This window comes from Primulina tabacum, chromosome 7 (assembly GCF_025594145.1).
Source record: "Primulina tabacum isolate GXHZ01 chromosome 7, ASM2559414v2, whole genome shotgun sequence".
NCBI classification, from domain to species: Eukaryota; Viridiplantae; Streptophyta; class Magnoliopsida; order Lamiales; family Gesneriaceae; genus Primulina; species Primulina tabacum.
The window spans coordinates 39,538,127-39,565,312 of NC_134556.1; the positions used below are offsets into that span (position 1 = coordinate 39,538,127).

The 27,186-nt window shown below is 36.9% G+C and overlaps 4 protein-coding genes across 5 annotated transcripts; 3 read left to right on the plus strand and 1 right to left on the minus strand.

The window, feature by feature from the left end:
* Positions 1-801: 801 nt before the first annotated feature.
* On the plus strand, positions 802-3,462 carry LOC142551975 (cyclin-dependent kinase F-1-like). The gene is made up of 2 exons (XM_075661528.1): positions 802-1,341; positions 2,382-3,462. The coding sequence occupies exons 1-2, from the start codon at positions 838-840 to the stop codon at positions 3,300-3,302; spliced, it is 1,425 nt and encodes a 474-aa protein (XP_075517643.1). The 5' UTR covers positions 802-837; the 3' UTR covers positions 3,303-3,462.
* Positions 3,463-4,813: 1,351 nt separating this feature from the next.
* Positions 4,814-9,619, plus strand: LOC142551976 (uncharacterized). 2 transcript variants are annotated; one of them, XM_075661529.1, is made up of 3 exons: positions 4,814-5,074; positions 7,782-8,064; positions 8,820-9,619. In XM_075661529.1, the coding sequence occupies exons 1-3, from the start codon at positions 4,903-4,905 to the stop codon at positions 9,406-9,408; spliced, it is 1,044 nt and encodes a 347-aa protein (XP_075517644.1). In that variant the 5' UTR covers positions 4,814-4,902; the 3' UTR covers positions 9,409-9,619. The 2 variants fall into 2 exon arrangements, with proteins under 2 accessions (XP_075517644.1, XP_075517645.1); XM_075661530.1 differs by having other exon boundaries at positions 4,847-5,074; positions 6,550-8,064.
* A 782-nt stretch (positions 9,620-10,401) lies between these two features.
* LOC142551978 (protein tesmin/TSO1-like CXC 5) lies at positions 10,402-18,159 on the plus strand. The gene is made up of 8 exons (XM_075661531.1): positions 10,402-11,250; positions 12,041-12,151; positions 12,951-13,128; positions 13,902-14,258; positions 15,425-15,522; positions 15,601-15,695; positions 16,464-16,877; positions 17,679-18,159. Exons 1-8 carry the CDS (start codon positions 10,946-10,948, stop codon positions 17,882-17,884), a joined length of 1,764 nt encoding a protein of 587 aa, XP_075517646.1. The 5' UTR covers positions 10,402-10,945; the 3' UTR covers positions 17,885-18,159.
* A 1,530-nt stretch (positions 18,160-19,689) lies between these two features.
* LOC142551979 (peroxisomal fatty acid beta-oxidation multifunctional protein AIM1-like) lies at positions 19,690-24,600 on the minus strand. The gene is given in 10 exon segments (XM_075661532.1): positions 19,690-19,902; positions 20,384-20,444; positions 20,446-20,520; positions 21,071-21,219; positions 21,369-21,490; positions 21,574-21,695; positions 21,970-22,224; positions 22,918-23,081; positions 23,525-23,646; positions 23,855-24,600. Coding segments are annotated over 9 exon segments (1,050 nt in total). The 5' UTR covers positions 23,582-23,646; positions 23,855-24,600; the 3' UTR covers positions 19,690-19,857.
* Positions 24,601-27,186: the final 2,586 nt, after the last annotated feature.

The window sequence follows — 27,186 nt, forward strand, 5'->3', positions numbered from 1 at the left end:
AATTAGCTTTTATGTTGTTTAGTAATATATATTAACTAAGTTTTGAAAAATAAATGAATTAAACAAGGCAAAAACTTGTGTGAGACGGTCTCACGGGTCGTATCTGTGAGACGGATATCTTATTTGGGTCATCCATGAAAAAATATTACCTTTTATGCTAAGAATATTATTTTTTATTGTGAATATGGGTAGGGTTGATCCGTCTCACAGATTAAGATCCGTGAGACGGTCCTAACATAAGACCCACTCATTAAACAAGGATAAAATATAAAATTTGGGACGGAGAGATTATATGGGTAACAAAGCGATAAATTATGTAGTAAGTTAGTATTTAACAATATCGAGTTTTTCTAGGTCGGATTTTATTTTCTATATATTTAAACTACAAATTAAGCTCAAATTATTTTGTGTTGTGTTTGTTAAATTTATATAAGTCCGTGCAATTATCTAACATACACTAGTTATTATGTTTCAAAATTAACCTTCTACAAGTAAATATTTATTACAGGAACATATAAGAATGGACATGTCCTATGTTTTGATGGCAATATATTTTTTAGATTTTTTTTTTTGAAAAATATTTATTACATGATATAATATATATTTAGCTAAATTAATTTTAAACTGTAAGTGTAATACAATATAAAAATAAATAAGAAATAAAATCGAGACTGTGATTTGATTTTTATTTATTTTTCATGAACGAATGATGATATTCACATAACCATACTTTTGGGCCGTCAGTGATGGGCCAGATTCGTGATGTGTTTGGGCCCGTAACGATCTAAGACTGTCTCTCTTCTTTCTCACAAAATCACAGATCACATTGAACCGGTGATGAGCAGAATGGAGGATTCCCCGCCTCAATCGAAGAGCTGGAGCATTCACACCAGGCGTGAAATCACCTCTAAGTACGAGATATTGGAGCGCGTGGGATCCGGTGCATATTCCGACGTCTACAAAGCCCGCCGCCGTTCTGATTCAATCACCGTCGCACTCAAGGAAGTGCATGATTACCAGTCCGCTTTTCGCGAGATAGAGGCCCTTCAGACACTCCAGAATTGCCCCAATATAGTCGTTTTGCAAGAATACTTCTGGAGCGACGACGAAGATGCGGTTTTGGTGCTCGAGTATTTACCCACTGATTTGGGGGCCGTGATTAAGGCCGCAAAGAAGGAGTGGGAGTATGGGATCGGTGTCGGGGAGGTGAAGCGATGGATGGTTCAGATTCTACAAGGAGTCGACGCGTGTCACCGCAATTGTGTTGTTCACAGGGATCTGAAGCCTTCTAATTTGGTGATTTCTGATGAGGGGGTTCTCAAGATTGCGGATTTTGGTCAGGTATGATCAATGTTGCTCCTCTTTTCTCCTTTCTGCTTTTTCCTTTTGTTGTGTCTGTGCCTTTTGTGGATTTTGCTGACACTATCGTGTCTTGTACGTGTTAATATACTCAGTCGCAAAATTTTCAGGTGTACTGTTTTTGGTTCCTAGAATTATGTTTACAGATATTTCTATTTGAGAAGTATGTGGCCGTATTTTTTTTACCTTTTGATTTGTGCAAGAGCTTGACATATAGGTCGATACACTGGCTTTTAGGCCATAATACATATATTTTTTAATCTTTACGTAATTTAATAGTACGTCTATCTGAGAAACTTGTCTGGAGCCATGTGAATAAGCTCAAGCCACAATCGCTAATGTAGAAGCTTCCTTGGGGAGAATGAGAGAGGTTTGTTCTCATAATCTCATGTTTTTGACGAAGTATTGACCAGTGAATCTGCTAGAGAGACGGTAAAGAAATTGGCATGTATTTAAATGCTTAAAATCAAGTAGTGTTTCTGTTTTAGCTTTTTTTCTTTTTATGAGGCTATACAGGAGTTCTGTCAAAAAATATGGCGTAATTCCTGAACCTCTTTTTTCTAGTCGTCATTTTCGGGTCTAATGGTTGAATCTCTTTCAAATCAGGAATCAGTTGTTGAGAATTGTTGTATGTGTCGTATAAAATTCTGTTGGCTTGTGGTTAGTTGTTGTGACTAGCATGTCCGGTCACTTCCAAATTTTAGGACAAGGTGTATGGTGTATACTCTGGCTTCGGATATATCAAACATGTTCAGGGTATAAAATATTGTTGTGAAGTTTACCCAATTGAATACATAGGCTTACTTTAAATATATGTTCTGTATTTTGAAACATTATCCAGAAGTGCGTAATTGAAGGCATGGCTGGCAGAGTGGCCCTTTATACTTTTACATTCTCGATTTTTGTTTGACAGAAATATCAGAAGTACCATGTTCTCGAGCTTCTGCTCTATCTGTGGATTCACTTTGTCGATGGTATTTAAATTCCTCGGGTACTATTTCATCTTTTTTATCTCTGCGCAGGCGAGGATACTTCTTGCTCCTGGATTTGCTGCTGACGATGGACATATTCAATCTCACGAGCAGCCACAATCATTTCAAGAAACTGTATCTCAACCAACAGAAATTGTTCCTGTACCAGGTGGTCAGTTGGTACATGAGCATAAAACAGTGAATGTTGAAGAATGTGATGCGGAGCCAGATGAGATAAGAGTTAAACACGCTCCAGGTGATATTGATAAAGACAGTGTGTCCCATGATGGAGCTGCTTCTTGTCTTGCCACATGCGCCACCAGTGATATTGAAGATCCTTCCCAGTATTCTTATTCTTACGAAGCCGAGGATGATGGCGAGGATTGGAATGGCTCCCTTACATCTTGTGTTGGAACTCGGTGGTTTAGAGCACCCGAGCTACTTTATGGATCAACAAATTATGGGCTAGAGATTGATCTCTGGTCCGTTGGATGTATTTTTTCAGAGCTTTTGACTTTGGAACCACTTTTTCCGGGAATTTCTGATATGGACCAGCTGGGTAAAATTTTTAGGGTTTTAGGCAACGTATCGGAAGAAGTTTGGCCTGGTTGTGGGGAACTTCCCGATTACAAAATAATTTCATTTGGGAAAGTAGAGAAGCCGATTGGTCTTGAATCTTCGATGCGTATTCGATCTCCTGATGAAATTCTTCTGGTAAAAAAACTGTTGTGTTTTGATCCTCTAAGCAGAGCAACTGCCATGGAATTACTTCATGACAGTTATCTAAATGAAGAACCTTTACCTGTGCCATTGTCTGATTTAAGGATCCCTTTGAAACAAGGGAATCAGGATGAGGACCTGTCAGTTGAATGGAACGACTTCAAGGATTTTGATTCAGATTCAGATTTTGATGATTTTGGCTCCTCAACGTTCATCACTACTGACAATGGCTTCTCAATTCAGTTTTCGTGAGCCGAGTAGCAATGGCTTATCCTGAGTTTGTAGCAAGTTTCTGATGCTTGAGCATTCTGGATCCAATAAATTCTAACATTGCATACATGCCTCAGTTTTGTATTATTTCTTACATTTGACCATGAGGGTGTGTAAGTGTTAGATAATTACAAATTTGAAAAAGAATATATATATATGTATATTCTTTGACTTCATATTTTGGCGGGGATTGTCTACGAGATTGCCCTCTCTCGTGGGATCTGAAACCAAGGAGAAAAATGATAAAATCAGCGAAGAAAGTTCACCTGAATTATCTTCCATGTCACCGGATATCGCCGCTCTCGGACTCAAGCAAGTTTCCCAGGAATTAAAACTACTTCAATCCAGAGTGTCACAGAAATTGAATTCCATAACCTTACAAATACAGACTCTCTTACTCCAAATCAGATCCTAGCTTTCTGTATACTAACGCCGTTAAAATTCAACCCAAACACATCAAAACTGTTGAGAAAGCAAGGTCACTGTTTGATCCCTTGCAATTTTTCCAGAGCGTCAACCGAAAAAATTCCAGACGCGATAGTACTTGAAGTTGCTGCTGAGGGAAACTGTACCAAAGTTTACTCAAAACATCCCAATTGCTGCTGTGCATATCGGTGTCGTGTTGACATGCGACAGGTGGAATACTACTTCACCACAGTTACATAAGAAGACACGACTAACCGACAACACAGCCGATTCAGTGCGCTATAAAAAGACTACTCCAAATTTTTTCAAAGTTTGATTTTTTGGGTAAATAAGTAATTATAATATTAGACGTTTAATAAGATATCAAAATACTTGAAATATTTGTAAAATAATTTTGGAGTAAATTTTTTGTGAGACGATCTCACGAATCTTTACCGATATTCACAATAAAAGGTAATACTCTTAGCATAAAAAATAATATTTTTCATGGATGACCCAAATAAAAGATCCGTCTCACAAAATACGATCGGTGAGACCGTCTCACATAAGTGTTTACCATAAGTTCGATGGTGTATAGTGAATTGTAAATGAATGCAAAAAATAATTTTGAATTAGACAAAAAAAATTTAGAGCAAAAGATTGTGAATTTGAATTAAACTGAGTAGAAACCTAAACAAAATCAAGGAATAAGAAACAAAAAATATCAAAAAATTTAATGGATATAAAATGAGATTCAAATTTCAATTATTTATTTTGCTACTAAAATCAAAAAGACATATAATTTAATAATTGGTCTCCTGTGAACGATCGATCGATTTATATTTATAATAAAAAATAATATATTTGATATAATAAATAATATTTTCTAGTTGATCGAATCGAATACAAAATTCGTATGAAATTGACTAGTAAGATGGAAGCACAAGTGTAATTTAATTTAATGAATATAAACTGAGATTCAAATTTCAATGTAGAAATAATATTTATAAACACATATATTTTAAATATTCTGATTGTACGTATTTCAGAAAATTAGTTTCTCTTTCATGACAACCAAACAAGGCATTAGGGGCCTGCATACGACCTTGTTTTGGTCGACACGTTTGCTTGTATTGATTTTGTTTTTATACTACGCTGACGCAAAACCTAGAGGGAGATGGGTTCCCGGGTGAAGGACAAAACGACGCCGCACCAGCCGCAGTTGAGCAGCCTTGTCGTACGTCCCGCCGGCAGCGAAGGCGGCGTTGGTGTCGGTGGTGCTGGGAGCGATTACGAGCCTGGAGAGGTTCGTCGCGACCTGCCTCGAAACTCTCGTTCTGGTTATCGTGGTTTGCCTCTATCCTTTACGTTGTGATTTATTTGTGGGAAGATTTTAACATTTACTGTTTTATTTGTTGGATTATCTCATGGAGCCTAACCTTTGTGATTTTTATTTGTTTTTCCTCTTCGATAATTTGGGATTTTTGTATTTAACGTTGATCTAACGTCGATCAACTAGTTCATCCTTGTGTATTGGATCTAAGACTATTTGTCTTAGTTGAACCATATCTATTAGCATCTTTTAAAATTGTTAAACTATTGAAATCTGGGCGGAAAGCAAAAGAAACAATATTACCTTTTGGGCTTCCTCGAAGGGACTAAGAAAAATACCTAGATGTTGGAATCCTTCTTGATCACGCAATGGATACGAAAATTTAACCCAGTATCTCGAATCCAATTCTTCATATGTCTAGGATAAGTAATTGATTGACCCAGTCTAAGACAGCGCCAAGTCCTTCAACCCCAATAAACCACTATGTCAGCTGGAAGGAGAAGTGTGCCTAGAAAAGTAGAAACGAGTGCGGCTAGTGATATTTATATCACAAATGGTATTTAACTTGCATGGTTTTTTGTGTCCTCGTGCCTATGGCAGCTTTCATTTTATATGTATATTACACAGTTATAATAGGCACAAGGTGCACACATTCCTTAGAGCCAGGACTCAAAGCAAGATTTATACTTCATTGAAGTGAGGTGCATTAATTCTTAATATCTGACACTTAGAAAAGAGCCAATGTATACTTTGATGTATTTTGAATTTGAGATAGTTTTTCATTCTTGTCCTGAAGCTCCATGTTGTAATATGCTGGATAATAATTGCTTTTTGGAAAATACAAACTGCGGCCTCAATCTATTAACTTCAATCTTTTCATTGATATGAGGTCTTTTTTAAGTGAGTGTCAGGGTCATTGACTCATTATAAAGATATTAGATTTTAATATTTTCAATCTCCCTATAAGTCCAACTAAAGTATTTTGTTTTAATAGATTCTAATTAAAGAAATTGAATTGCCTTTAGTTAACCTTCCTATCATACAGCCTTGATGTAATTTAGCCATGGTTGCTTGGTATCCCCTGATTATTAATAATCCTTCAAATATAAGACTTCTTGCATGATTTGAGATATAATTAATTTTTCCTTGATTCAAAAACGAAGATCAAGAATAGCTTCTTTTGAAGATTATTTTTGATAAATTAGCAAATGAGGTTTGATGTCATGGTACCAAATACATTCAGTTCTGTATTACTTATTTGGGAAAGATAAGTTTCCTGTAAGTTTTGAAATAGATAGGAATTACTTGATATGATACTTTGATATTACTGATTCACATGTTATTGATGACGTGAGACCTTTTCCACGGCTGGTTTTATCCTTCTATTCATGCTCTTATTATGAACATATTCCATAGTACTTTGATTGCTCATTGCCTTGGGCTGACATTTTCTTAATGTGATTGACTGGTGTTTATAATACTGTGGCACAGCTTTAAACACTCTACAACTGCCTTGTGTACTGTTTCAAGAATTTTCACTTTTGAAATGTTGACTGGCGAATGAGTTCTTCCATGGTTCTCTACAGCTGTGAATACTGCCATGCAGGAATTTGGGTTTTGATGAAAGGAATTTTCGGCGCAAGTGAAATGTTGGATTATGGTTTGGTTTTTTAATGTTTAGGATGGTTCATATACGTGCCTGGGTAGATATATATGACTTTTAACTATTGGCATCAAAGCAATGTGCCATCATGGTTATGTCCTGTTTTGAAGTTTGGATGGTTGTGATGTATGTGCTCGGGCTCGTTCGATCAATTGAGATGTTGATCTTCCGCAATTGAACTCATCTAGAGAGGGTTTTAGGTGCAATACTGCCACGACTTGTTAATGTAGACTGTCTGGGGAGATGTGCTGCATGGTGTTAGGATTAATGGTTAACATAACAGTGCATTTGAAAGTTGGGTTGCTGGTACATTGGGGTACTCTGTTGCTTATGAGGGCTAGGGGATGAAATTGCACAGCAAAGCAGGAGTGAGTCCCTAAGTTCTGATTTCGCAGCTTTGAACTATGGATGGGTGGTACTTGGTGGATTCTGTTTATCATTTGGCTAGTAAATTGTGGTGGGATGTTGTTCATCTGATTGATTTATGGTCTTATTGATCGTGCATTCCGTAATTGTTTTTAACTTTGTTTCTCCGGAATAAGATATCTGGAAGGTTTTCAGAGGTGGTGTTGGGATGTGCACTGGGAGGTTTCTGTATGCACATGGAAGCATGAAAGGAGTTTGTGTTTGTATTGGATAGTGCATCACCTAAGTACCAGATAAGTTATTATTAATGGACGGGGCCATTGTCTGATGTGTAGTGGTTGACAATGTAAATTTTAGTAATTAATCCATTCGTTCTCATAGATCTGATACTGGTCTTCTGAGGTGTGGTTAAGTCCATGTCAAGTTCCTTGTATTTTTCAGTTTTCTTTACTTGTCTATCATCCATAGAGTTGAGAAGGTATATCAAGGGCAGTTTTACACTTCTGTTCCCTACTGTCTTATTTCATTCTGACAAGCAGATGCTTCAACAAAGGAGACTGCTTGTTGACGCGATTGAAATTTGTGCTTGTTATATCCGGGGTTTCCAAAATTGGCTTGCATTGGACACAATTCTTGGTGCCTCTACTTATATAATTGGGTGCTTATGTATTTGGGCTTCACTTGCTTTTTTCAGGTTATAGAATGCGAGCAAGTTCTGTTTCTCCTCTGCATCGTAGGGGTGCACATCGTAGCTATAGTCCAGGTTTTGAACGCTCCACTGGTGCACCACGTAGAAATCCTAGTAGATATCGAGAGTCCTCACCCCCATATGGCCGCGTGAGGGATGGTGGCAGGTTTGCTGGTAGAGGCTATGACAGGTCTGGACATCGGCCTGGTCCATTCAGAGTTGAAGGTTTGTCAAGAAATAATCCAAATGTGCGGCCAAGAGAAGGGGATTGGATTTGCTCAGATCCTTTGTGAGTACCATACTTTTATCCATCTTCGCTCGTGGTTTTTGACTTGATCTTTTGTGCACCTCATCTTATCTTGCCTTGGTGCTTGTTAAGTGACTGAGTAATAAGAACTGCAACTTAGTTTGCCACTTGTATGGCATTTTACTTTACTGTACTCTTCTTCACTTGGATGACCATGTCAACATAGTCTGCGTCTTCATGTCATGGTTATGGAATATGAACCTGTTTATTGTTGTATATTGGAAGTAGTTAATTATGACTTACGTGTACCCCTCAAATCCTTTTTAGCATTCCCTCCAAAGTCCTAGTTTACTGACATTTGGTGTGGTTTTTTTTCACAATTATGTAAATTTTAGATCATGTTACTAAGTTCTTGATGGTGTTGGTATTTAATTTTAGACTGAATTGGGCTTTGGAGTAAAAAAATACTTTTTATCTCTTATCTCCCTTTCCAAGCGGCAAGCTACGTCTGCGATCCACACAAATGTAGGGTATTGCTTCTAATACTTTTTGTCACCTCTGTTAATCGGGGGATGCAATTCAGCAGGATTTGTATTCCACGGTTTTGTAATCATGTCAAATGAACCACAGAAGGCAGCACAAAACCAGGCTTTGAAATGCAGTATCGATCAACGGAATTGCAGCAAGGAATTTATCGCATCCCAGAGTTTAAACTTTAAATATTGCTATGATGATGTTCTTAAATCATGTGAGCACCACCTGTTTCAATGCGTGACATAGTTTATACCCTTTCTCAGGTGCAAAAATTTGAATTTCGCGAGGCGAGATTATTGTAACAACTGCAACAGGTCCCGCTATGCACAACCTGTCAGTCCCAGGAGGGGATATCCTGGCCCCCCATTTCCTCCCAGGCAAGGTTTTCCTGGTCCTCCAAATCATTCTCCAGGACGCATCATGAATAGCAGCTACAAGTCCCCTACCCGTGGTTGGCCGAGGCATGATCCTAGAGATTTTGGAGCTGCTAGACCATCACCCAGAAATGAAGCCAGATACCTCGATCCTCATCCATTTCGAAGTGAGAGGCGAGATTTTCCCGAAGATGATTATAATGATAGATACAAGTACGATAGACCATCAATGCTGCTAGAATGGGACCGCAGAGATCGTGGTAGGGATGATTTCTTGAACGAGAGAAGTGGAGATTATGGAAGGAGAGTGCTGTCTCCGTCTCCAGAACCGCCCCTACTTCCTACCCGTGGCTGGGGTACTCTTGTAAGAGAAAGAAGCCGATCTCCAGTTAGGGCACCTCCTAAAGAATATCAGGCTGATATATACCTGAGCCGAGGAAGAGACAATCGGCGGGGTGTCAGGGCAGAGGGGTTCTAGCTCATGCGGCATGCCAAACCCCAACCCACAGGTGGCTGTATCATGATTCCTTTATTTTATAACCGTGCCGACGGAGTATTGAGACGTACAGATTGTGGTAGAGTGACGTTTGTCTTTTTGGCCTTACTGTGTTCCATTTGTTCATTTAGACAAATTTACTGTTGTAAGTTTGGTGCTGCATGAAATGCCACTCTCGACTTTCGTGGTGAAAGTGTCGTCATCTTAGGAGGATTGCTAAGCTTGGATGTAACCTTTCCCACCCCTATCATGCCCATCTGATAACATATTTTGCAACGGAACAATCCCTGATATTGATAATCGGATTAACTAGTTTGATTTTTTTAATAATAAAAAATTTTGGGTAAAAAAGGATATGCAATGAATTAGGTAAAAAAGGATATGCAATTTGGCTGTGTAAAATATCAATACTTCTATACTATTTTATTAAATTTGAGACACTTAGAGTAACTAATTTTGGTGTCATGTTCTGTTTTAATAATTTTATATATTAATAAAATGTTAAAATTTTTAATGCAATTTATAAGTAGTTTAGCTGATATAATTATTGTTTATTGAGGTTTAGGTTATATGTTCAGTTTTTATTGAGATCATTTTTTAATTTTTTTATTTTTTATCAAAATTACAATATAGTTTCTTATTATTTTTTATAATTATATTTTGCTTTTTATTTAAATATAAATCAAATAAATTATAAAAATTATTACAGACGCAAGCGCATGCGATCTACTAGTATGCATTACTTCACAAAATATTATATGTTTTGTAAACAGCATATTGAGCCACTTGCCTTTTTACCTGACAAGTCAACGGTGTCGCCTGGTTTAGCGCCATATGTTAATTTTTTTTACCTTTTCTCGAAAACGAATCTGATGAAACAACCACGGAGCAATTATCCTCTACTTCTCGCTCACGAATTAAATTCTAAACCAACGAATCATTTTTACTATTTCACATCAACCCAAATACGAAATTGTGAAGATAGAGTTGCCCTCAATCTAGCGCACGTGATTGTTATCAACGGTAGAAAGGCCACATCCTCGGGTTCTATGAATTTACACCGCCCGATTCACGTACTCGATAACAGCCGTTGGATGTGTAAACGATGCTGATCTTACCGTCAAAATATTACAAAAATTGAATTTCAAAAGCGAAGCCTGAGAGGGAGGACAGAGCTCAACGCCCCCCCCTTTCGAAAATCATCACTTTCCCAGCAATTCATGAATTGTACGTATGTAGATTCGCGTAGCTTTGATCGAGATAATTTGGAGACTGGAGATTTTCTTGGAATTCTCTTTTCGTGAATCTGAAGCTGAGTGGATTATGAGAGTCTTCAGTTTTCAAATTTTGAATTTTGATAGGTTTGTAATTCGAAATCTGTCTAATTGGGAGAAGGAAGGCTCGCAGAATTAGACTTTTGTTTATTTGAAATTTATAACTTGCGAAAAAATTTCCGTTTGGTGAATTGTATTGTTAAGTTTGGGTTTTGGAATTTTTTTTTTTTGAAATTATTTTTTGAATGGAGCAAAGAGAGGGAGGGGAGTTCCTTCCCAAGAATCGGCCATCGCAATCGGAAGACTCTGCAACGCCGGCAGCTGCGGATTTCCCGGCGAGGAAGCTTGTGAGACAGCTCGATTTTACTGGCTTAAGCAGCGGCGCGTCGAGCGTCGTTCACCCTCAGCCACTTCAGTTAGCAACGCCGAACCATCTGAGTCACCCGACACAGCAGCTGTCAGCAAAACCGCCACAGATGCTGTTTATGACTTCGCAACAGCCTCCGCGGCCACCTGCGCCACCCATTCATCCTACTATACGCCCTATTGTGTAAACGCCTCAGCAACTACTTGATTTTTTTTTTATCGAACTTTGTCGTAATGATTCAGTCTTGGAAGCATCAGATTGTTGATTTTTAAAACCCTTTAAGGTTTCGTTGGCCAATTCTTAAGTTTTCATAAAAAATTCCGAGCTTTTCAATAGGAGAAATCTATTTCAATAGGAGAAAAGTGGAAATAGATTATTTTATAACGATAACTTTCTTGGCAGTAAAATGCATGAATAAGTATCACTGCAAAAGATAGTAATTCCGTTCCTTAGATTTCTAGTTGTCTGAATTACTTTCTTGTAGGAATTTTGGGTTCGTTGGATTATTATGACCCAATAAATAAGCATTTATTGCAGAAATTTCATTTACCTTGTCCGTGATGACTTCTTTCTATAAATTATCTACATATTTTTGTTGTGTTTCGTTTGGAGATTGATGTTAGTTGGTCTTTGCTCATGAGAAGCTTTCCTTGTCGTTTATTTTTTTCCCTTTTCACTTGATATACTTTCAGTTGCAGCAAATTTGTGGATTATGTATCCTAATTTTGTGTACTGACTGATTTAGAAGAGTCTTTTTGCATCATGTCTCATGAAGATTCCCTAGCGTCTCTTTTGATGTTGCTTTATGATGCTTGTGTATATGAAGATCAAAAGATCAAATGTTTGATTGTCTTTTTATATTTTCTTCTCTCTTTAATGTGTTATAGTAGTTGAAGTACACCTCTCCTATTCTTTGTATGGACTATGGACACTTATTTGCTGGCAAGTTAAATGAATTCTCTTCCTTGCACAGGAAACCTGAATCACCAAGAGCAAGATCAAGATCAAATCTGAATGAAGTAAAAGATGGTACTCCAAAGAAACCAAAGCAGTGTAACTGTAAACATTCTCGATGTTTGAAACTGTGAGTGGTTGCCCTTTGTCATGCTCTTTGTTCTGTGGCAAATGAGTTTATAAGTAGAATGTTTTATCTGCTTCGATTTTTGGTGGTAAACTTTGTGTGCTATTTTCAGAATAAAGTGCCAGACACTGCGCAAATATTCTATGTGAATATATAACAAAAATATGATAATTTTCTATGTGAGGCATTTCACGAGGTTAAGCATAATGATATAACTGAATAACTTTAAATTTTTTATTATAAGTTTGTGATTGTTGTGTGGTTGTTTGGATTTATTCATTTGACGATAGAACAAGGTTAGCTTTATCTGTTTCGTGGAATATGTTTTGCATCTGTATACAAGTTGCTATTGGGGAATAATTAGCATAACCTAGTTTTGAAGAGTCCTCCATTAACAGCATGGGACAAGGGGTAATGAAGCTAATATGATTATTCAAAGATTTAGATAACCATTCATTAAACTGTTTTGTGTGTTTGACATGTAATGTTGCACTTTCACATGGAATGAATTTGATATTTCCCATTTATGAAGGTATTTCTATTCCCTAATTATCTAACTAAAATTTGCGAGGTTATGTTTGTCATTACACCATTTTTATTTTTCACTACTCACTAGCATATTTAATTTGATAATTTTGGCTTGTTGGTGTTCCTATGGTTTCAATAATCTCCTTAGTTTTTATTTTATTTATTTCATTTTTGTAAAGCTCTTTAGATTTTATTGAGTATATAGTGTGTGAATAAACTACTTCCTATCTTGACGGAATGAATTCGATGCATGTCCTGACAATTTCGTGGTCAGGTATTGTGAATGTTTTTCATCTGGAACATACTGTGATGGCTGCAACTGTGTAAATTGTCACAACAATGTTGAGAATGAAGCTGCCAGAAGAGAAGCAGTCGAAGCTACACTTGAGCGCAATCCTAATGCGTTCAGGCCAAAAATAGCCGGTAGCCCACATGGAGCTCGGGACAGCAGGGTACTGTGAAAAGCTCTATGTCATCTTTTTAACATGCATTGTTATACTATAAAGCTTTAGCTCGGGATTATTGCCTTACAATCCATTTTAAATAGTTCTGATTTTTGGCTTAGATGTGATTGATTTATATGTTGTTTTTGTTTTTGCTTCTCTCACTTCCTTCAATGACATTTATCATCTGAACTTCTTTTTTATAATTGAGAGCTTTGGAATCCGCCCTTGAAATTGACCGTCAAGAAATGTGTTCTCACATAGAGAAATACAAGTGGTACTTGGTACTCCCAACAAGCAATTTCTTTCAAATTCAAGTTTCCTAGGAGACTGAAAGTCAAACCTAGGTTTATAACCATGTAATCGCTGACTACCCATGTTCTGATTTCTTGGAGGGCATTGTTTTGCAAAATATCGTTCAGACGAGGTTCTGGGTAATTCTTATAGATGAATGTTTCGACAGAATAGGCGTGACACAAGAATGTATTGAAAAGAAACGAGTATAATTGAGAAAAGGTTCGATGTTGGCAATTGAAGATAAAATTAAGTCCATATGCTGAAGATGGTTTGGGCATTTACTGCTAGAAACACACATGAGAGTGAATCATAGTATCCAGGAGAAAAGGATGGAGACTCAAATTAACTTGACACAAAAGTATAAGCATAAGTCAAGTTATTTGTGGGAGTACGCATATAACTGGCATGACTATGCATTCCAGTATGTCCAGAACTCCTAATTTTCTAATTTTTGTTTATTGCATGCAATAACATTATGTGTGTAGGAGGAAGCCAGGGAAGGTTTAATTACCGGAAAGCATAATAAAGGATGTCACTGTAAGAAATCAGGATGCCTCAAGAAGTACTGTGAGTGCTTCCAAGCTAATATACTTTGTTCTGAAAACTGCAAATGTGTGGACTGCAAAAACTATGAAGGAAGCGAGGAGAGGCAAGCACTCTTTCATGGAGATCATGGAAACAACATAGCATATATCCAGCAGGCAGCAAATGCTGCCATCACAGGTGCTATTGGATCTTCTGGTTATGGGTCTCCCCCATTGAACAAGAAACCAAAAGGTCAAGAGCTTTTTTTTGGATCAATAAAGCAAGATCCAGTGCGCATGCTTGGGCATTTGCAACAGGTAAATTTTTGTTATTTTCTCGAGATATAATTTGCATTATGCGGTTAACAAGATTGCTAGAGTATGTCTGAGCAGTCCAAGGCTACATGGACTTTGTTCATTTTGTGGTTTTTACTCCTTTCTCAAATTAATGTTCATGTTTTCTTTTTTAAGACGTGCATAATGCTTCTTTAAAATTCAAATTTTATTCCAAAAGTTCTGTGCTAAAGTGTGTTGATATAGCACACTCTTACATTAACATATCACTGTGTTAAGGGTAAAAATGAAGACATCTAAAACATTAAATTTCACTTGAAACTGCACCAATAAATCATGAGAGATGAATTATATGATCCCTATTTGCACTTGGCGTATTATTTTTGTACCTTTATTATTGCTACATATCCGCATTTTGGTGACTGAGGAAGTTGGTGCCTAATCTCACGAGCACAAAATATAAATCTGTCCTGTGTTGGAAAATTTGAACTCAGTAAAATGTTTTAAAGAGGTGAAGTCCAATGCTAATGTCATGCTTACGACTCTAAATGAGGAGCGTGTACTTGATAGTAAAAATTATTAGCTGGAATATTTTCATGTCTGAGGCAAGGTTCATGATATGGCACAAGTGCTGATATATTTAAGGCATTGTGGAATTTGAAGGGATTTGTAATATATTGAGGAATTTCTAGATGAAGTAAATCATTACACTGAGGCATTTGAAGGGATTTGTAATATATTGAGGAATTTCTAGATGAAGTAAATCATTACACTGGCATTTGAAGGGATTTTTATTATTATGAGATCAGATGTCAAAATATTTGACTGAAAGCTTCTTTAATGGTTTGGGTTCAACCATTACACTGTTACATTGATATATATTTGTTCGAGTGCGAGTCTAGGTGTAATGCTTGAACCTGAAGTAATATGAGATTTTGTTACTCCATGTGTGGCATGGAGAGCCCGATTGAAATTTCTGCAACTATCTTGTGGAAAAACCAGTAATGATGATAATTTCTATCGACACATATGATTGGTGGGAAATAAATGGGGACTTGTTGAAAATAATGTCTGCGAGTTGAAATGTCTTAATGTGGATAGATGGTTTAAACTTGTTACTTCTGGTTAACATCTTCTTCACTATATTTGAATAAAGATTATCAAATAGGATATTTTTTCTCTTTTGACAGGCTAACCAAATTAAGGGTTCAGGACCTTCACTGCCTTCACTTTCTGGTCCCCAGCATGGTAATGTATCAGTGTTGGGCCCTTCAAAGTTTACTTACAGGTATACATGAATATCAATTGAGATTCATTTGGAGTATGCTTTAAAGCAACTTACTATTGTATTGTATTGTATTGAAAGGTCACTCTTGGCTGACATTATTCAGCCTCAGGACGTTAAGGAACTCTGCTCGGTGCTCGTGGTGTATGGGGGAGAAGCTGCAAAGATGCTTTCCGGTATACATGGATTTTTAAATAATCCAATTTATTTTGTGTTTTATTTGAGTCAATATTACATTTGATTTTAATGTTACCCATTACCTCGTAGCATCTTCGATAACGCACTAACACTCTACTTGCTATCACATGGCATTTTTTAAGGAAGATTTCCAGCAAATATATTTATCAATAACAGAGATTCGAGTAAAATTCTCTCCATCCATCTCATGTTCTCTATGCAACATGGGATAGTGTCCGAGACAGTTCAACAATCTCATGAGGGAATTGTCGGGCTTGTGTTTGTTATTTGTTTTTCTTTCCTTTTGTTCCTTAAATCTAAGATGCATGAGACAACACCATATTACTGTTGGCTTTCTTGTCTTAATTAATATGTTTGTGACATGTTCTCCTGTGTAGTGTAAACTGTTCAGACTGAGCATTCAAACACGTTTTGTTGTCTTTGTATGCCTCCCTTTTTATGTATTGTGTATCCTTGTCCAATTTATATCCTTCCGATAGAGGCCATAAAAATGTAGAATTATTGATTTCCCGGTAGAATTGGCTTTGGGTTCTAACTTTTGGTGATAGTATAAATATTATGTATCCAAAACATTACAAAAAAGAGAAGCCTTAGCTGTTCTTTTGTGCATTAACTACATACATCCTTAGATCATAACATTCTCCAATGCTTGCTCTTTTATGCACGTGAGAAGCACCGGAAGAGACTTTTGAGTAATAATCAGATGTTCCTTGGTTATGTCTGAAATTTTTCGTGCATTCTTGCAGAAGAGAGAAAACCAGTAGAAAATAGTACAGAGATTTGTAGAGAAAATTCACCGGCTTCATCAAGTCAAGATCTGTCTCAAAGCCTGAAGCTTTCTGTGGCGGAGGAAGCTTTAATATGCGATCCTTCAAGTGGAAACCAGAATGAAAACACTAAAGTCGAGAGTGGTTTTGAAGGAGCTGATTTATCAAAAGGAAGGCCAATGTCTCCTAGTACATTAGCTCTGATATGTGACGAACAAGATGCAATGTTTCCTACTACTGCTTCTCCTAATGGATTAGCAGGCCATAACAATGTTTTATCACAGTTACCACGTGATCAAAGACTGGCTGAAGCATATCCAGAGCAAGAAAGAATTATTTTAACTACCTTACGAGATTGTCTGAACAGGCTCATAACTTTAGGAAATATAAAAGGCAAGGTTCATCCTCTCTGCTTTTAATTTTGTACTTTTTGCTATCTAAATTTATGGAGTATGGACATGATTGAGCATCTGAAATTTTATAAAACTTGAAGCAGGCAATCAATTCAATGAACTCATAGATGGACATCTGTATATCTGTAATGTAATTATGTCTGGTAATAGAATAGGACGGCTTGCTAGTTTACTAGTTCAGTGGTCGCTTTCTAGTTAAAATCTTTTGCCCGCCACCCATTGATATAATAGCAGTGAAACTCTGCGCGAATTTTTTGAAGAGAAAAAAAAAAGAGGTAAAATCTTTGCATGAGCGTCCCGTCGCTAATAAGTTCAGAATTTCATGATTGGTTTTAACTCTGATATTCGCATGTAGTAGTGTCCTAATCTTAGAATAGTTGGCTCCGTTCGCTAAGGACTTTCTCAAATTGTATTGGTGCAAACCCGTGGAGAAATTTTAAATTACCTCAAGCCATTCTCAAAGTGTAGTGCTTCAGGTTTTTAAATGTTGCAGCTCTTAAGGAAAAGAAATTGAGGGCATAGTCTAGAAATGACACTTTCATCTCATTGTGGTTCACTTTGGGTGAGAACAACAGGTTTCTTATAATGTATTGTTTATACTCGTTTCCCATTTGTCAAGAGTTTTTTGTGTCCAATTGATAACTGTATATGCTAATTTAAAATATGACGTTCAACCGTCTCATGGTATTTAGAAAATTTTAGATGGAAGAAATGAATGAATGATGAACGTGATTATTCTTTTCGTCTTGGGAATGTACTAATATTCCTTTTCACTCTGCAGAAGCCAAATATTCTTCATTGGCACAGACAGATTCAGGTAATGAGAATGATTTAACCAGCAATGACACAATAATTACAAGAACTGAAACTTCAAGTCAGCAGCATATAAGCAATGGTGCTGCAAAACATTCTGTTCTTCCATCAAGGATGCTTTATACAGTCAGTCAAGATGTTGCTGCTGTCAATAATGAACCCGTCAGAAAATAACACCAGGCTGCTGAAAATGGGAATGTAAGAGCGAAAACTGAACGTGAACTATAATGTGGTTAGGATTAGTCGGCATTCACCCAAAACATGCTGTTGCATCTCTGTAACATTAGGCCGTAGTTTGATTTGGCTTTTCTTCGGTGTAGCAGTATAGGGTTCATTGTTACTACAGATTTCAGATAGAATTTTCTATGTATTCATTGATTAATACCAATTTAAGGTTGAAATGTCCATTTTCTGCGCAGATATTTACTTCCAACTTGTGACAACCGAGCAGTGACAGGATGCATTATTATAACTATAGAACCATGTTACCTGCCACATAATTATTACTATTATTAACTTGATGATATAATATGATTCATGATTTCAAAAAACTGTATAATTATGATATTAATTATAATGGAGTTTATATTGAAAATAAAAACAATAATTGACTATTAATCAATTTATGTATTATGTTATACAAGAGTATGTTTGAGATATTATAAAATATACAAAAATAATTTGGTCTTTAACAAATATTTAAATAAGATTATAAAAAATAAGGTGGGTATCCAATTTTTTAAAAGCATATTATTATTTTGACATCTTATAATTTGTTTTTAAAAAGTTTTATCAAACAAAATTTCAAAGTTTATAAATTGTGTCAAACACGCTCTAAGTTTCCCATTATATAAACAAATGATTTGGTTTCATCGTCTGTTTTTTTAATTCATTATTTCAAAATTATAGTTTAGTCTCTCACTCTTTTTTTAACCTTATACCGTAATTATTCAAAACAAACATTAATCTATATCTATATTCTCTAATTGATAATAAACATATAAAAAGTGTAATTAATATACAGACTTCTTCGCAAACGTTTCTCTCTTGTAAATGTGAGATGGCAATGATAATATTATTGAACATAATAATTAACAATATTTTATACTTATTCTTATGATAAAAAGGAATGAATGATAGTGATAAAATAATAATAACAAAATGATTCTTAAGTTATGTCTATTGAAATTCTTTATTGGCTCAATAATTTAAAATTTTATACGCCATAATTTGAGCACAATTTTAACCCTCATAAATATTTAATGTTTGTTAAGACAAAGCATGTGGACTCCGCGAATTGTAATGGAAAGTCTTATATAAAGGCGTCAAAATTAGATACGACCCACCAACCCGACACGATTCAACCCGAAAAAAACCAAGTTTGAGTTTGTGATTTTCGGGTTCGGGTCAGATCGGGTTGGACCCAATAACTGACCCGGAAAAAATAATCGGGTTGGGTTCGAGTCAACCCGGGTTGACCCGAAAATTTTATTTTAAAAAAATATATATATAATTAATAAATATTGCCTACAATTTTATATATTGTATGTCTGAAAAAATATTTATTATATATTTATATTATAAATTTTCATAATTTAATATTATTTTGAACATTTTTTATTTTTTAAACAATTGTTTGTTTGATTTAATAAATATACTTTACTTTTCTACAATTACAATTTCAAATTTAAATCATATATATGGAGATTTTATTATTATGTGTTTAAATTAAAATATTATTTTTTTATTTTATTTAATTTTCTTTAAAAAAATTATAAAAAATTCAAAATCAGGTTGATCGGGTTGATTCGGATTAAGAGTTTCTGGGTTGGCTCGGATTCGGGTTGGGTTCAGGTTGAGCAAATTTTGAATAATAATATTACTCAACCCAATCCAACCCATCCGAATTGACACCCTTAGTCTTGCTAGATAATTTTAAGAAAAGACAAACAAGCGTCAATCTTTGGGGGTTTGTGCTCCCTCCAATTGAACTTTCGTTGTTCATGTTTTCACAAGGAACGTAGACATTATGGATTTCACTAGATAAATATCAAATAGAGGTGTGTGTTATTTATTATACACGCCATCCTACATATTAGAGGATGCTTGCTCGGGATTATTGAATTGGACTTCGATGGACAATTCATTTATAGGCGTGGCCTAGCTCCTGAAGATGTCGGAGCAGGTGTACTCTGCAGAAACGAGACCATTGAGTCAGCATATATATTCAACATGCGTAATGTTTTTTTCGTACAACTTTTTAACAATAACTCGAAATTTCACATGTTGTGTAACACACACTTCATTTATATAGAAGATTTGAAACGCACATACACGCGTGCTTCTGCACTTCAAGAGAGAAAACAGGTTACAGAACTTCTTGTTACCAGAAAACACAGCGGTTGACTATTGAGCATAATCATGAAAACATGGGGTGAGAAAGCATTCGCATAATGTGGGGACTCAGGCTAAAAATAAGAGAAACAACAAAAGTTTGAAGGTAATTGGCGTTTACATTGGTTAGTACATAAGCACAGGGGATTGGTAATTAGATTGCTGAGATTTTTAAGAATTTTAAGACTGGCTGATTCAGAAGGTAAAAAAAATGCTGCAATTGCAATTTTAAATAATTTTTTAAACTAAGTAGTTTTAAGCTTTTGGAGGGATATTTACCAATGGGATGCCTCTTGCTGCTCTTTCTGTCAAATAGTTCGACGGTCTGAAGAAATTACCACACTTCAGACAGTGTCTTGAGTTTTCTGTATATATTGTCTGCCCCGATGGTGTCTGCCCAGTAAACGATACCACCACTGTTGACAAAAGATAAACCTCGTCATTGATCTTTCTCCGATTTACAATATGCCATTTTATTCAGAAGTACCGCCACCCGAACACGGTTACAGAAATCATATATACTCAGGATAACTATTTACAAGCATAATTTATCAGTCCATTTTTCAGAAAACCACTTGGCTCAGATTCAACTGTCTAATCTTTCATCTGGTGGCTACAGCAGTTAAAATTTAAGAGTTAAAAGGGAGATAAAATCCTAAGTTTATGAACTTAAAACATGATGTCCTCATCAAGTTCTGGGCATTTTTAGTGGTCAGTTTTATTCTTCTTTTATTCTCCATTACTCTATCTTTGATAAAATTGAAGACTTGACTTGACACATGGTCCATGCGATTGATTACTTATGTAAACATTAAAATAATTTGAGTTGCGGAGTTCATAGACTAAATTGAAAACTTGTGTAAAAGTTAAAAATGATTTTAGTTGTGGAGTTCATAGATTGAATAGAAAACCAGAAGAAAACGATCAGTTTAAAAAAAAAAATTGTTGTGATAAACTGACAGTGACCGATAAGATGGGAAACTCATGCCAAGAACAGAAGCAACATCCAAATCTGATGCTTGGACAACTATGCCATCATCCAAAACACGACATGCCTCATTCACCACAGGAAAGAGTACCATCTCAATAATTTCTTCATCAGTCACAGTTATAGGCTGCAAGGAAGATCTTATGGGAAAGATAATAACAGAAAAGTTTCAATCACACATACAATTTTAGAATAAGAGCAAGTCTAAACAGACAACAAAATATACCACTATCACGTATCAAGTTTGCAAACGAAAACTTAAAATCTTTTTCAGACCTTCCCACCGGGCATGATATTCGTGAGCCTCCTAGACTTTTCTATTATTGGGAGCACTGAAGGATCAGGCTTTGGCTTGCTTCCTTTCCCATATATATAATATCCTTTTCCATTATTTTTGCCTGCACAAAGTTGCACCAACAATTAGCAAGGGAAGATGTATGCAAGACCTTTAAATTAAGCAAGAAAAATAACTTATCTCTACCATTTCTCCCACTTTTCATAAGCAAATCAACCAGTGGAGATATGAAAGTGCGATCAGGAAAGGACAAAGAAAATTCTTTTGTTGCTGCAACAGCTACTCCATATCCTGCGACATCCTGGAGCCTGGAAGGCACCAGGTATTACAACCATTTCCATATATAATCTGCCAGCTGAAGGGAACATGAACATAGTGAAAAAACAAACTCTACCAAGAATCAATATTCTCAATCAACGTGATTTCTAAGAACATTCCTCGGGTCTAAACACTATATGATAAAATAGCCACTGAGAAATACATCTTTTCATAAAATAACTCAATAATGAAATGCCATAACTAGTCGCCGACAGACATGCAAGGGCTAATGTTGCATACATGACGTAAAGGAAAGAAAATTACTGGAATGGGCCCATAGGCAGGCCAAAATCACTGATTAGCTGGTCAATTCTGAAAGCGTCCACACCCAAGTTAGCCAAAAGATGTGCACTTTGAGAATATGGAAAGAAAGTTCTATTCACAGCAAAGCCAGTGCAGTTTCCTACTACAACAGGAACTTTCTTTATGGTCTTTCCAGCTGTCATTAGATCAAGAATTACTTGAGGCGAGGTCTTCTCTGTCCGCACGATCTCCAGAAGAGGCATTACATGGGCAGGACTGTCAAGAGTGACAACACAATCAGCAACTGGAGTATATTTAGTCATTTCTAAAACAAAATTTGCTATCAATACGATACAATACACAGTTCCAAATTGATTTAACTAAATTAAACTCCTTGAACTCTCCATAGTGCCGTCTAAGCATATAAATGCAAGAATACTTGGAATGAAGGTATTCAGTGTGGCTTATATGATCCTAACAGATTGAAAAAAGGGTTCAATGAGGGGGCAAGGCATCGCAGGCGAGGCTGGTGACTTTTAATAGAAAGAGAGGAATTATTATATGACCAAAACATATGTTTTCCATGTTCAGATTTCTAGACTCAAAGTTATGACATCTACATTGAAAGGAGATAGAGAATTGGATTACAAAAAGCTTTTGGCAACCAAGGTGGAATATTATTTATATGTGTTTTATCAATCCGACATAATGCAAAGGTAGCACATTCTATTTCAATTCGTGAGAGAAAACAAAGAGTCCTTTTCCATCTTCACACCACTTCACATCCACATTACAGCCATGGTAATGATCATAACATTGCAAATATTAAGAAACTCCAAATTGCTATGCTCTTTTGGCCAACATCCGAACTGCTCAAGAGCAAGAATAAGAATTCATAATTTCTAATCTTTACTTTTTCAACTCGGTGAAATTGAGGAATTAAATTCCAGAATTTGTCAAGGAGTCAACCTGAAAAAATGTGCACCCACAATCTGATCTTGTGCTTTGGTCTTTTCTCCAATTATATTGAGGTCTATAGTAGATGTGTTTGATGCCAAAATACAGTGCGAAGCACACACCTTCTCAACATCCTCAAAAATTTTCTGTTTTAGGGAAATATTTTCAATGACAGCCTGCAATTAAGACAATTATATAAGAAAAGCAGAACATTAAATGGGAACTGTGACATTAATTCTTAGTAGCCACAGTTCGCAAAGATAACAATGTAGGAAATCCACAAACATCGTAGCAAATCAATTGAGGCTTATCTTCTCTTTCCTTCATCAAAATCAATAATTAATTTTGTCGGTGACAGTGAATCATGGATGGAAGAGAACTCTTTTTAAATCATATTTTCAGTGATTTCTAGTTCGAACTTCCATATAGCTTCTTAGAATAAAAATCATAAGATGTTCAGCTTATTCTCAGTAAAATAAGTCGTGGAAAAAGCACCGATGGAACGATAATTTGGAATCGCGCATCCTTCTAAAAAACACTTGATTTGACGAATTGATAGATATATCTCTAGAAAATCAAATATCTCTAGAAAATCAAACACACTATATATCTGCCCTACCTCTATGACCATATCCACATCCTTCAATTCAGAGTAGTCTAAAACACCTTTAAGCATCAAAAGAGCCTTCTCGGCTTTATCCAGCGTCAATTTTTTTCGTGATACCAAACCTCGGACATTGACTGCAATACAAAGTATGAAGCAGCATAACAACCACATGAAAAATGAAGAAAGTATGAGAATATTTGAACCTCCACCGAACTGTAAAAATTCATATTTATTGTCAGATCACACTATATCCATTTCTTCCTTAGGTACAATTGCATATGTTTTCTTGCTAGAATTTATAACTTGAAACTACAAGATTAATTTAAACACATGCTAACTAACCTTGAATTGCTTTTAATCCCTTCTGAAGATAATCAGAATTGATTTCTTTCAGAACAACATAAATATTGCTCAAAATAAAAGTTGTGGCTATTCCAGAACCAGTTAATCCTCCACCAATAACAGCAATTTTCTTTATTCGTCTCGGCGTAAGTCCAACATCTGTCACATTAGGCACCTGTATGATTCAACAAAAATTAAATTGTTGGCTGAGACACGAGACAAATAATTTCACAAGGCACCTGTATGATTCAACAAAAATTAAATTGTTGTCTAAGACACGAAACAAATAAATTAACAAAAACAAGGAAAAGAGGAAAGACAGTTTTAGAAGTATTATAGAAAACTTTCACAAATCAGACATCAAAGAAAATAGCAACATCATGCAACAAATAGATATTGTCCATAAGAGGAGAAATCAAAACCCAAGGCAGAGGCAAATGGTTGCAGTAAGGAAAATATGGGAAAATTGCATCAGCAACCCCTGTCAAAATTCAAAAAAGCTAAAAACCCTCTATGTAAAATTAATTTCATTTAAAACCCTGGGTTTTTTAAAATTAGACAGACCCCTTGCAAACGGAGTAAATTTGCTTGAATTTTAAAAACACTACGATTAAATGTGCTTGATATTAGAAAACTCGGGATGTAAAATCTACAGGAAATGTCGTAATTTTTTGCAATTTCGCAAGGGTGTAAAATGCTATTTGCCCGTGAAAATATATCTGAGACTCCGCATTGGAACTGTGACGTTTTGAACAGTAATATTGGATCTTAATAACTTAGACTTAAGTTGACAAGATAGACAGATTTGTGAATCCTAGTAACTTAAACTTAAGTTGGTCCCTGTACTCTAAGATTGGAAGATGAAGAACCACAAAGAACCACACAGAAAGTTCAAGATCAAGCGGCCTCAACAGAACAGCAGAACATCTCTACGTCTCAACTCAAAAATTTTTGTAGGTGATTTGATCGAGGAATTTGCGTATACTTGTGCGCCACGTTGCATGTCATTTTATGTTATTTTTTTCGATTTGGTCTCTCATTTTTCATTTATCACGAATCAGTCTTCTATTTTTCACTTGTTTTGGTCCACCTGTTCGTTTGAGAGTTGACACATAGAGAATCACATTTCAAAGCCTACTTTTGTATAATAAATGAATACAACATAGAGTTGACACATAGAGAATCACGCGAGAGTTGACCTCTCATGTTCATGTCTTTAACACGTCATATCTGAACACATACAAAGCCTACTTTTGTATGTGTTTTCGGCCCTTAAAAATCATCGTATTTTTCCAAGTATATTAGATTAACAAAATTTGTAGCATGATCGTTTGGAAATTTCCCAGACATTTAAAATTTAAAAAAGCATTGATTTATAGTTTTTTGTTTAAAGTTCTAATCCACATTCCAATATAATAATTTGTAATCCATACATTTTGAATCAATTGTGATACCCCAGGGATGGGCCTAGCCCAGATGGAAGACATGAATGAGCCCACTACTCTTGGCCCATCCCTAGCCCACATGGAAGACAAGCCCATCAAAGGCCCAGGTATCTTCCTATAAATACCAGGTTTGATTGTTCAGTTATTCATTCTTTTTTGTTTTCAGCAACACCCTTAACTGCTCCCCCCATATATCCTCAGTCGCTGACTTGAGCGTCGGAGGGGCTACGCCAGGACACCCTCCTGGCCCCCTCCTAACAATCTTATTTGTGATTTCAGGCTCAGGGTAATTTCAAAACCTGCGTCTGGACTAGTGACACTTGCCGGGAGCGGACCCTAAATTTTCCGTGAGTATCACTTGGCGCCGTCTGTGGGAAATATTTGAGTTGAGACGTAGAGATGGTAGGGAGAAGAGGGAGTAGAAGAGTTAACTCAGCGTCATCGCGTCCTCAGAGGGGACTCGAACAGTCTCATGCTGAGGCGAGGCAGGAACAACCCCATCAGAGACAAGAACCGAACAACCTCGTCAAGAGACCAGGGTCGAGCAACTCCATCCTAATGAAAATGTGGGGAACTTGACCCTGGAGCAGTTGGGTCAATTTATCACTCGGACAGTGGATGAGCCTATGAAGAGGAACCAAGAAGCTGTGTTCATTGAAGAGCAGACCACTCGCCAGGAGCGAGAGGAAAATGTTGAGGGCCAGCAGAGCAGAATTGAAGAGACCCAGCCCCTCCCAAGCGAAGGGAATGCAGAGATTGGAGAGATGTGGAAGGAAATACGGATGTTGAGACAACAGGTGGGAAGTAGAGCGCCGGCCCCCAAGAAAGGAAGTCCTTTTTCGCTTGCCATTCTGAAAGAAGGACTTCCCCCGAGTTTCCGACAACCGAATGTTGGAGAATATGATGGACATACCGACCCCGAAGAGTATTTGGGGAGATTTGAGAATGCGGCTCTGTTGCACCAATATTCAGATGGAGTCAGGTGTAGGGTTTTTCTGGGCACGTTAGTGAGGTCAGCCCAGCAGTGATTTAACACTTTGCAGCCCAACTCTATACGTTCTTTTGAGGACTTCTCAGCTGCCTTCTTGCATCGATTTGCTAGCAGCAATAGGCACCAGAAAAATTATTTGAGCATGTTCGTGATGAAGCAGCAAGAGAATGAAACTTTACGAGAATTTGTCCAGCGTTTCAACAGTGCAGCGCTGGAAATACCAGCGGCTACTCCTGACGTCATGATAAGTGCCTTCACACAAGGATTGAGGGGAGGGGAGTTTTTCAAGTCGCTGGTCAAGAAGCCCCCGTCAAGCTATGATGAACTGTTGGCTCGAGCTGAGAAATATGTAAACTTGGAAGATGCCCAACGGTACAGAAGGATGGAGAATCGGCACGGATGAAGTAGAGTTGAGGGAGTGGAGAAAGGAGGAAGGAAGAGGGGTGCGGGGGAAAGAGAGGAAGACAGAACTAGAAGTAGAGGACAATTCTCATCACATGTTCCCCTGGATAGGAGTCGTGACAAGGTGATGGACGTGAGGGAGCCCGCGAGGAGGTGGGAGAAGTCACGAAGGGTTGAGCGCAGTGCTAGATTTCCTTCGCGGGACAGACGAGAAGGATCCGCATCCGGGAGTCGACCGAGGTCTCACCCGTCCTCTAGACGTGGTCAAGGCCCTCCATGGATAAATCAGGGCGTTGGGGAGCAGAGAGGGTAAGGTCGAGGTCAAGATGTCCTTCAGGAGCCCGTCGAACCGAGGAGGGGAATGAATGAGGATAATCACCCTACGAGAGGAATGATTCATATGATCTCGGGCGGTGCTACCGATGGAGGCTATGGGCGAGCTCGGAAAGCACATGGGAGAAGATTGGAGAACTTTGAGATATATAGTGGTGCAG